Source organism: Hypanus sabinus, chromosome 11, assembly GCF_030144855.1.
Source record: "Hypanus sabinus isolate sHypSab1 chromosome 11, sHypSab1.hap1, whole genome shotgun sequence".
Lineage (NCBI taxonomy): Eukaryota > Metazoa > Chordata > Chondrichthyes > Myliobatiformes > Dasyatidae > Hypanus > Hypanus sabinus.
The window spans coordinates 5,591,162-5,602,988 of record NC_082716.1 but is presented as its reverse complement, the minus strand read 5'-3'; the positions used below and the strand labels follow the sequence as shown (position 1 = coordinate 5,602,988).

General features: G+C 42.7%; 1 protein-coding gene across 1 annotated transcript; it reads right to left on the bottom strand.

The window, feature by feature from the left end:
* Positions 1 to 1,877: 1,877 nt before the first annotated feature.
* Positions 1,878 to 9,503, bottom strand: LOC132402329 (di-N-acetylchitobiase-like). The gene is made up of 5 exons (XM_059985208.1): positions 9,381 to 9,503; positions 8,378 to 8,549; positions 8,196 to 8,300; positions 5,619 to 5,719; positions 1,878 to 2,081 (listed from the first exon to the last, which is right to left on the bottom strand). Exons 1-5 carry the CDS (start codon positions 9,501 to 9,503, stop codon positions 1,878 to 1,880), a joined length of 705 nt encoding a protein of 234 aa, XP_059841191.1.
* Positions 9,504 to 11,827: the final 2,324 nt, after the last annotated feature.

The window sequence follows — 11,827 nt, the reverse complement described above, 5'->3', positions numbered from 1 at the left end:
TACCATCCTTACACATCTGGAGAAGAGGGATGCTTATGTGAGAATGCTGTTCTTGGACCACAGTTCAGCATTCAACACCACAGTTCCATCCAGGTTCGACAAGAAGCTCAGAGACCTCGGCCTTCACCCTGTCTTGTGCAGCTGGATCCTGGACTTCCTGTTAGATCGCCAGCAGGTGGTAAGAGTGGGCTCCCTCACCTCCACCCCTCTGACTCTCAATACAGGAGCCCCTCAGGGCTGTGTACTGAGTCCCCTCCTTTACTCCCTGTATACCCATGGCTGTGTTGCCACCCACAGCTCAAATCTGCTAATTAAATTTGATGATGACACTATATTGTTTGGTCTTATCTCAAACAATAACGAGGAGGCCTAAGGGAAGAAGTCATATCTCTGACACAGCGGTCAGAAAACAACCTCTCCCTCAATGTCGCAAAAACAAAGGAGCTGGGTGTGGATTACAGGAGGAATGGAGATGGGCTAACCCCTATAGACATCAATGGATCTGGGGTTGAGAGGGTAAATAGCTTTAAGTTCCTCCGTATCCACATCACCAAGGACCTCACGTGGTCTGTACACACCAACTATGTGGTGAAAAATGTACAACAGTGCCTCTTTCACCTCAGACAGTTGAGGAGGTTTGATATGGGCCCCCAAATCCTAAGAACTTTCTACAGGGGCACAATTGAGAGCATCCTGACTGGCTACATCACTGCCTGTTATGGGAACAGTACCTCCTTTAATCACAGGGCTCTGCAGAGAGTGGTGCGGACAGCCCAGCTCATTTGTAGTAGTGAACTTCCCATGATTCAGGACATTTACAAAGACAGCTGTGTAAAAAGGGCCCAAAGGATCATTAGGGGCCCAATTCACCCATATCACAATTTATTCCAGCTGTAGGTTAATTGGTTACATAGGTGGTATTGTGCAGCATGGACTCATGGGGCCAAAAGGTCCAAATTAAACAGATAGCACACATACGCATATCTGGCTCACCTTGACTGATCAGATTTTTGCAGTAATGAGCAGCGGTACAGGTGTACCTAATAAAGTGGCCACTACATGTATCTTCCCATTGTACAGCTTCATTTGAATTTAATAAATAAAATGCTCAGTCTGTTTTCTACATTTATATTTATTTTACTATTATTACAAATGAGCTCAATTTTATTACACTCAGAAAATGCTGGAGGAACTCAGTAGGTCTATGGAGAAGAATAAAGAGTTGATGTTTTAGACCAAGACCCTTCATCAGGACTGGGAAGAGGGTAGAAGCCAGAATAAGAAGGTGGAGGGAGGGGGAGGAGTACAGACCGGCCGGTGACAGGTGAGACCAGGTGAGGGGTGAGGGGAGGATGGGTGGGTAGGGGAGGGAGGGGGAGGAGTACAGTCCGGCCAGTGACAGGTGAGACCAGGTGAGGGGAGGATGGGTGGGTGGGGGAGGGAGGGGGAGGAGTACAGACCGGCCGGTGACAGGTGAGACCAGGTGAGGGGAGGATGGGTGGATGGGGGAGGGAGGGAGGGAGGGAAGGAGTACAGACCGGCCGGTGACAGGTGAGACCAGGTGAGGGGAGGATGGGTGGGTAGGGGAGGGAGGGGAAGGATTGGGGGGAAGGGGATGAATTGAGTAGCTGGAAGATGATAGGTGAAAAGGTAAAGGGCTGAAGGAGGAATCTGGAGATGAAAGTGGACCATGGGAGAAAGGGAGGGGAGAAGGGGGATGGGGAGCACAGAGGGAGGAGGTGGGCAGGTGAGGAGAAGAAAGAGGGTAGGCGAGGAGCCAGATTGGGGAATTGAAAAAGAGGAGGGGGAGAGAGGGAGAAATGACCGAATGGTAGAGAAATCGATGTTCATCTTGCAATACTAATTGATGAAATGGTTCACACTTGGTAATTCCACCAGGGACGACACACGGCGTTCCACATCTCCGCAGCCTGCATTCTTGCTCTGATATCACCAGCGTAGTGGATGTTGTTTGCAGCCCACACGCCGATACCACGGAGGTTCAGTTTCATCATGATAGACACCTTCATAGAAATGCTCTCGGGATCATCGTACCAGACCTCGTGGTACGTGTTACCAACCTGCATGTGAGCAAAAGGGAAATGCACAGATTGGGAGGGCACCAGGCTGAAACTGTTAGGTGGAGTAATTTGGGTGGCACTTTAATGCTGGAGAGAAAGGATCTGTATCACAATTCCTGTGAACAGGTTCATTTCTGACCTCTGGTACTGTCTGTGTTGGGGGGGTATATTCTCTGCTCCCCATTTTAGGTATCGTCTGCCTCTCTTTCTGGCACAAGAGGCTGAGGATCTCATCCAATGCTGCAAGCAAAAATGGCTTCAGGCAAGAGAGACTTTGCTGAACTCTACCCAGAAAGTGGAGACCTAGGCAAACCAAAAGAGAAGACAGGGACCTGTTTTACAGCCTGGGCAACAGATCTGGCTGTCCACTCATAATTTGTCTCTCTGAGTGGGATCTAGAAAGTTGGATCCCAAGTTCATTGAACCCTGAGGGACGTATACCTGGTGGCTTGCACCTTGCGGCTTCCTAAGACATAAAGATTAATTCCGCCTTCCTCATCTCAAAATTACAAGCTGCCTGTACCAGCCCCTTACCCCACAACCATCAGCCCCACTACCCCCTGTTGATGGGGAGCAGGTCTTCATGGTGAGAAGAGTTTTGGACTTGTGCACTATTGGAGGTGATAAGGCAATACCAAGTGGACTGGGAAGGATTTGGACCCAAGGAGAGGTGTTGAGTTCCTGAGAGAGATAACTTGGATCCTGCTCTCATCCAGGATCACCACTACCACTTTTGGGTCCAAACCATTCTCATCAAGGATCTCATCACAGTTACTTTAAAGAAAGGAAGAGAAAAATATAGGGACCACAGGGCAGATGTGTATCAATTGCCCGTTTTAGCAGATGTCTTACAGGGGCAGATGGAAAGACATAATCTGCTTAGAGAAAATATCTTTCATACATGGAAAGAATACTGAGCAGAGTTAGAAGTTTTTCAGTGACTTGGGGGATTGACAGGAGGCAAAGAGTGGGAATAAAGGAGGCATTTTTTGCCAGTAACTAGTGGTGTTCCTCAGGAGTTGATATTGGGACCGTTACTTTTCATGTTATGAGTCAAGGATTTGGATGATGGTTTTGATAGACTTGTGGCTAGGTTTGCAGAGAAGACGAAGGAGGAGGGGTAGGTAGTTTTGAGGAAGCAGGGAGTCTGCAGAAGGACAGACAGATTGGAACATTGGGCAAAGATGTATCAGGTGGAATGCAGTGTTGGGAAGTGTATGATCATGCACGTTGGTGGAAGAAATAAAGGCATTAAACAGGGAGTAAATTCAGAAATCAGAGTTGCAAAAGGGCTTGGGAGTCCTCGTGCAGGAGTCCCTGATGGTTAACACGCAGGTTGAATCACTGGCGAGGAAGGTCAAATGCAGTATTAGCATTCACTTCAAGAGAAAAAGAATATAAAAGTAAGGAGGTAATGATGAAGATTTATTAAGAGTCAGTCAGAATGAACTTAGACTATTATCAAAGAAAAGGTGTGCTGGCATTGGAGAGGGTCAAAAAAAGGTTCCAGAAGAATGATCCCAGGAAAAAAGGGTTAATGTATGAGGAGCATCTGATGGCTCTCGGCTTGTACTCACTTCTGTTTAGAGGAATGGGGGAATCTCTTTGAAACTATTGAATATTGGAAAACTGAGATAGAGTGGATGGAAGAAAATGTTTCCTACAGTGGGAAGTATGAGACCAGAGGACAAAATGTCACAATTGAGGGAAATCCTCAATACCCAGAGTCTGGACTGACACCTTACTGCCCTATTGTCTTGTTTATTATTTATTGTAATGCCTGCACTGTTTTGTGCACTTTATGCAGTCCTGGGTAGGTCTGTAGTCTAGTGTAGTCTTTTTTTCTGTGTTGTTTTATACGTAGTTCAGTCTAGTTTTTGTACTGAGTCATGTAACACCATGGTCCTGAAAAACGTTGTCTCATTTTTACTGTGTACTGTACCAGCAGTTATGGTCGAAATGACAATAAAAAGTGACTTGACTTGACATGACTTGACTAGAAATCCCATTATAGAACATATAACATAGAACATAGAATAGTACAGCATAGTACAGGCCCTTCAGCCCACAATGTTGTGCCGACCCTCAAACCCTGCCTCCCATATAACCCCCACCTTAAATTCCTCCATATACTTGTCTAGTAGTCTCTTAAACTACACTAGTGTATCTGCCTCCACCACTGACTCGGGCAGGCACCAACCACTCTCTGAGTAAAAAACCTTCTTCTAATATCCCCCTTGAACTTCCCTCCCCTTACCTTAAAGCCATGTCCTCTTGTACTGAGCAGTGGTGCCCTGGGGAAGAGGTGCTGACTGTCCACTCTATCTATTCCTCTTAATATCTTGTACACCTCTATCATGTCTCCTCTCATCCTCCTTCTCTCCAAAGAGCAAAGCCCTAGCTCCCTAGGGCAGAGCTGAAGAGGAATTTCTTAAACCAGAGGATGGTGAATTTGTGGAATTACTTGCCAGAGATGATGTGGTGCCAAGTCACTGGGTATATTTAAATTTAAAACAGAGGTTGATAGGCTCTTGATTAGTAAAGGTGTCAAAATTTGTGAGGTGAAGGCGGGGAATGTGTTTGAGAGGATGAAATTGTGGACCAGACGATGGGCTGAATGGTCTAATTCTGCTCCTACATCTTGCAGCCTTATGATCTACAGAAGAAAAGGTGCAGAATGTGTATTTTGTTTAGATTTTCATTTGACAATCTAAACATTGCAATACAGTGAATGTGTCTCAAAATTGGGGTCAGTGCTTGGGGTAAAATGTTAACGAACACGAAGAAGTAAGAATGAATGGAACATTTTGTCAAACCAAGAGAGCACATCTATTTCAGTTATCATCTCCAATCCCTCTATCTACACTTGATTCTATAAAATACTGTAAAATATCAACTAGTTCAAGACATAACACAGGGGGGAGTTTCTTTACTCAGAGAGTGGTAGCTCTGTGGAATGAGCATCCAGTAGAAGCAGTAGAGGCAGGTTCAATATTGTCATTTAAAGTAAAATTGGATAGGTTTATGGACAGGAAAGGAATGGAGGGTTATTCGCTGAGTGTGGGCCAGTGGAACTAGGTGAGAGTAAGCGTTCAGCACGGACTAGAAGGGCCGAGATGGCCTGTTTCCATGCTGTTATACAGTTCTATGTTTCATTACACACAAACTGTTTCTTATCTCTTTTTTGTAATAATTATTTATTTCATATTATATCTATTTCCTATTGTAATTTATAGTACATTTTATGTAATGCACTGTATGCAGTCACTGCCACAAAACAACAAGCTTCACAACATAAGTCAATGATAATAAACTTCACTCTGATTCTGATTAAAATATCTGCTGGATTCCACACATGGTTCAATCACTCCCAAATACTCAGCCGATCTCCTACACCCAATTGCCACCAAACAAACCTGATGTTTTGTGCTTTGTGGAGTCGTTTATATAGAGTTTATTCAGCCTGGGAGATTGGAGTATTGTAGGTAGAACGGTCTCATGCCCAGGTCCCCAATGTGCTCTGGTAGATCATCTTACCAAGTAGTCAAAATATGGGGCTTTCCGATCATCGTCCCAGAACCTGCCAGTGAGTGATCTCGGCAGAAGCTGCATGATGTCTTTGTATGGGATCTGTCTTGCTTTAGTATAACTACACAGGACTCCTTGGGAAATCGTTTCCAGTTCACACTCACCCACCTGAGAAATATAGAGAGAGAAATAAATTGTGGATTTAAATACAGTCACTCTGATAATATGAAAGTACACAGAAAGTGTTTATGGTGAATCCATCTGAGTCATTAGATATGATATTGAAGAAACATTATATACTGCAAAATCATCAAGAATTCAGGTGACAGAGCAGAGGTATAGCACAAAGGAAAACTATCAAAGTTCAAAATTCAAACAAAATTTTCATCAAACTACTGACACATATCACAAACACGAGGAAATCTGCAGTTGCTGGAATTCAAACAACAACACACACAAAATGCTGGTGGAACACAGCAGGCTAGACAGCATCTATAGGGAGAAGCGCTGTCGACGTTTCGGGCCGAGACTCTTCGTCAGGACTAACCAAAAGGAAAGACAGTAAGAGATTTGAAAGTAGTGGGGGGAGGGGGAAATGCGAAATGATAGGAGAAGACCGGAGGGGGTGGGATCAAGCTAAGAGCTGGAAAGGTGATTGGCGAAAGTGATACAGAGCTGGAGAAGGGAAAGGATCATGGGACAGGAGGCCTCAGGAGTTTGCGATCCTGAGATTCATTTTCTTGTGGGCATGTATAGTAAGTACAGAGAAACAAAACAGAATCAATGAAAAACCACTCCCAACAGGGCAAACAATCAACATGCAAAAGATAACAAACTGTGCAAATAGAAATAAAAAAAAGTTTATTTTAAATTTTGGAGGGACTCTCAGTTTTGGTTATTTGGGATGTGATGAAATCTTTTCTTAGGGGACAGACAATTTCATATTCAGTAGCTTTAAGAAGGAAAACTAAAGCAGAGCTTTTAGTGATTACTAACAGGATTAAAGAAATAGATGAAGTTTATTCAGTATCACCTACTGAAGATTTATATAAGGAAAGGGTAAAACTTCAAACACAGCATGATCTGCCTTTGACTTTTCCCATTGAGCAGCAACTTTTGAAATCTAAAAGTCAATTTTATATACATGGAGATAAGTCCGGTAAATTGTTGGCTGCTCAACTTAAAGCAATTATGGCTAGAAGGCAGATTTTGAAAATATGAAGAACTGATAGAACTGAAACATCAGATTGTCAGGAAATTAATAAGGTATTTTTGGATTTTTACTCTAACCTTTATAAATCTGATTTTCTAGATAACACTACTTCCATGAATAGATTCCTGCAAAGATTGAATATAACCAAAATTTCTATTCAAGATATGAATACATTAGATGCACCTATTAAACAAGAGGAAATAGCAAGGGCTATATCCTCTTTTCAATCAGGTAAAGGTCCGGGACCGGATGGATTTATGGTGGAATTTTTTAAGATGTTTACTGAAATACACCTCATTTATGCCAAACTTTCACTGATTCTATATCTTCTGAGACCCTCCTGAAAACTTTCTATGAGGCATCAATTTCATTAATTCTCACAAAAAGAAAAAGATTTATCTGAGTGTGCCTCTTACAAACCAATTTCCTTATTAAATGTGGATTCCAAAGTTCTTTCTAAGATTTTGGCTAATGAGTTCGAGAATCTTTTACCAAAGGTTATTTCTAAGGATCAAAATGGATCTATTATGAATAGATATCCATATTTTAATATTCAGAGACTATTGAACATTATTCATTCCTCTCCATCTAAAGAATCTGAATGTGTTGTTTCCCTTGATGCAAAGAAAGCCTTTGATAGGGTAAAATGGTCCTATTTATTCAAGGTTTTAGAAAGATTTAATTTTGGTCTAGGTTTTATCTCCTGGATTAGGTTGATCTATCAAGGTCCTATGGCGGCCGTTATAACTAACAATCAAAAATCCCCTTATTTTAGGCTATACAGAGGTCAGGGTTGTCCTCTTAGTCTGCTGTTATTCAACCTGGCTTTAGAACATTTTGCTATTGCTCTTCGGGACTCCAACAAGGTTCAAGGTATTAAGAAAGGAGATAAAGTGCATAGAGTTTCGTTGTATGAAGATGAATTGTTAGTTTATATTTCAGATCCTAAGAAACCTATTCCTGCTATGTTATCTAAATTTTCTGAATTTAGTAGTTTTTCTGGATATAAATTAAATTTGCACAAAAGTGAGTTATTTCCTATTAATAACTACTTGGATCAATATGATCAAATTCCTTTTAGCATTGCTAAAAATAACTTTACTTATCTTGGTATTAAAATTAACAAAAATTTTAAGGACCTGTATAAATATAACTTTCTTCCATTAACTGAATACATGCAACAAGTACTTTCTAAATAGTCCCCTATGACATTATCATTAATTGGTCAAATTAATGCTATTAAAATGATAGTGTTAGCGAAGTTCTTATATATATTCCAAGCAATCCCTTCTTAACTATCCCTTTTGGTTTAAGCCTGCTGGGTGAGGGGTAATTCTGCTCCTATGTATTACGATCTTCTTGATAATATCAGCATCTTACCCCAAGAAGGTGCTTGCAGGTGTAGTCATAACCGTACCAAGCAACGCCCATCACCAGCTTTCTGGAGTCAATGCCCAGTTTGATATAATCCAACATTCCTGAAAGGACAAATTGTATAAATTGGATCTCAGTCAGCTTTGTGAGAGGGTGAGGCTGAGGGTCTCAGTGAACCTACCTGATAAAACCCGGTGATAGGGAGCACTTGATCTTGCAACACAACCATCCCGCAGGTCATTTGGAACGTCGTAGGATGCCACAAATAAAATGTCACAGGCTTTTGAAATTGCTAAAAAGTCATAACATCGTTCGTTCTTGCAGTGTGGAGACCAAGGTATGTGAAAGGAGATCTGAGAACATAAGAACAACGAGAAATCAGCCTTATATTATTATTTACACTGGGAAATAATCTCCAGCAGCCAATTCCCCACACACCAGCACTGTAACACTGGGCTTTGTATATCAGAGGTAGGTTTGAAATTTTCTGTTTTTCTGATCCAGTAATAACCGGGGCAAGTTCTGCCTCTATCATCACAGTCACAGTCACCATGTTCTGAGGAAATGTATTTCAGGAAAGGAACAATACTGGTACCACAAGGTGGTGTAGAGACAGATAACCGCCTGCAGAGGAATGGGAGATGTTTCTTCCTCCAATGATTCATCCTTGTGCCTCCAAAAATGTAGCTCCTCTACTTTGACATTGAATGTGTTTTTCATTCAGTGATGCCCTTCTGCACATCACTGCTGTAACACGGTTATTTGAATTACCTCTGCCTTCCTAACATTCTGGCCATTCTCCTCCGACCTCGCAAGGCATTTTTGCCACAGAACTGCCATTCACTGGATGTTTTTTTTTTGTTTGTGCATCATTCTCTGTAACTCTGGAGACTGTGTAAAAATCCCAAGAGATCAGCAGTTTCTAAGATACGCAAACCACCCCGTCAATCATTCCAAGCTCAATGTCATTTAGCTCAGATTGCTTCCCCATTCTGATGTTTGGTCTGAACAAAATCTGAAACTTCACCATGTCTGCATTCATTTATGCTTTGAGTTGCTGCGCAATGATTGGCTGATTAGATATTTGCATTAATGAGCAGGTGTACAGATGTACCTAATAAAGTGGTCACCGAGTGTATGCAGTGTGTTTCCATCTTGCAAAACTTGAACATTTGGCTTTTTACCTGAGATCCAGGTAGCTCTTGGTGGAAATGTGAGGCAGTTTCTTTAACAAACTCAGTGACTTCATGATACTGTTTAGACTCTTTTGCAACAATTTCCAGAACCTCTAAGTAAATTCCATCCATAGATCGGAATTTTATGAAGTTTGCAGTGAATCGTATCCAATTTCTTCGAAAACGCTTGTTTACAATGTCAGACGTTCTTAAGCTGCCTGATAAGGGGTAAAATACAGGTCAGTTTGGACAACAGGATGTACAGAATGTTACAAGGAACTACACATTGAACATACGAAAATAAGATATAGAAGAAAGAATCGGCCATCTGGCCCACTAAGCCTGCTCCGCCATTCAATAAGGTCATGGCTGATCTGGCCATGGACTCATCTCAGCCTACCTGCCTTTTCCCCATAACCCTTAATTCCCCTACTTCACAAAAATCTATCCCACCATGTCTTAAATATATTTACTGAGGTAGCCTCCACTGCTTCATTGGGCACAGAATTCCACAGATTCACCACTCTCTGGGAAAAGCAGCTCCTCTTCATCTCCATCATAAACTACTCCTCTGAATCTTGAGGCTATGTCCCCTAGTTCTAGTCTCACCTACCAGTGGAAACAACATTTCTGCCTCTATCTTATCTATCTCTCTCATAATTTTATGTTTCTATAAGATCTCATCTCATTCTTTTGAAATCCAGTGAGTACAGTCCCAGTCAACTCAATCTCTCCTCGTAGTCTAACCCTCTCATCTTTGGAATCAACCTGGTGAACCTCCTCTGCACTGCCTCTAAACCCAATATATCTGTCTTCAAGTAAAGAGACCAGAACTGCACTCTGTACTCCAGGTGTGGTCTCACCAGTACCCTGTACAATTGCATCTTAAGCTCACTGCTCTTAAATTCAATCCCTCTAGCAATGAAGGCCAACATTCCATTTGCCTTCTTGATAGCCTGCTGTACCTGCAAACCAACTTTTTTTGTGATTCATGCACAAGAACTCCCAAAATCCCTCTGATTGGATGGACAGTACAGTGTACACAGACTGTGATTGGATGGATATTACCGAGCTCACAGACTGATTGGATGGACAGTGCAGCGTTCACTGACTGTGATTGGATGAACGGTACAGTGTTCACTGACTGTGATTGGATGGACAGTACAGTGTTCACTGACTGGGATCTGATGGACAGTACAGTGTTCATTGACTGTGATTGGATGGACAGTACTGAGCACACTGACTGTGAATGGATGGACAGTACAGTGTTCTCTGACTGTGATCGGATGGACAGCACCGAGCTCACTGACTGTGATCGGATGGACAGTACAGTGTTCACTGAATGTGATTGGCTGGACAGTACAGTGTTCACTGACTGTGATTGGATGAACAGTACTGAGCTCACTGACTGTGATCGAATGGACGGTACAGTGTTCACTGACTGTGATAGGATGGACAGTACCGAGCTCACTGAGTGAGATTGGATGGACAGTACAGTGTTCACTGACTGTGATTTGGTGGACAGTACAGTGTTCACTGACTATGATTGGATGGATATTACCGAGCTCACAGACTGTGATTGGATGGACAGTGCAGCGTTCACTGACTGTGATTGGATGAACGGTACAGTGTTCACTGACTGTGATTGGATGGACAGTACAGTGTTCACTGACTGGGATCTGATGGACAGTACAGTGCTCATTGACTGTGATTGGATGGACAGTACAGTGTTCACTGACTGGGATCTGATGGACAGTACAGTGCTCATTGACTGTGATTGGATGGACAGTACTGAGCTCACTGACTGTGAATGGATGGACAGTACAGTGTTCTCTGACTGTGATCGGATGGACAGTACAGTGTTCACTGAATGTGATTGGGTGGACAGTACAGTGTTCACAGACTGTGATTGAATGGACATTACCGAGCTCACAGACTGTGATTGGATGGACAGTACAGCGTTCACTGACTGTGATTGGATGAACAGTACTGAGCTCACTGACTGTGATCGAATGGACGGTACAGTGTTCACTGACTGTGATTGGATGGACAGTACAGTGTTCACTGACTGCGTTCGGTTGGACAGGACCGAGCTCACTGACTGTGATTGGATGGACATTACAGTGTTCACTGACTGTGATTGGATGGACAGTACAGCGTTCACTGACTGGGTTCGGATGGACAGTGCAGTATTCTCTGACTGTGATTGGATGGACTGTACAGCGTTCACTGACTGTGATCGGATGGACAGTACAGAGTTCACTGACTGTGATCGAATGGACGGTACAGTGTTCACTGACTGTGATTGGATGGACAGTACCGAAATCGCTGATTGTGATTGGATGGACAGTACAGTGTTCACTGACTCTGATTTGGTGGACAGTACAGTGTTCACAGACTGTGATTGGATGGATATTACCGAGCTCACAGACTGTGATTGGATGGACAGTGCAGCG

Coding starts and splice junctions, on each gene's coding strand:
- LOC132402329 (XM_059985208.1), bottom strand. CDS start 9,503: ATGGATGGAATTTACTTAGAGGTTCTGGAAATTGTTGCAAAAGAGTCT. Junction 5,720..8,195: donor GCACCTTCTTGGGGTAAGAT/GCTGATATTATC, acceptor GTTATACTAAAG/CAAGACAGATCCCATACAAA. Junction 2,082..5,618: donor CCCCATATTTTGACTACTTG/GTAAGATGATCT, acceptor GCTCACATGCAG/GTTGGTAACACGTACCACGA.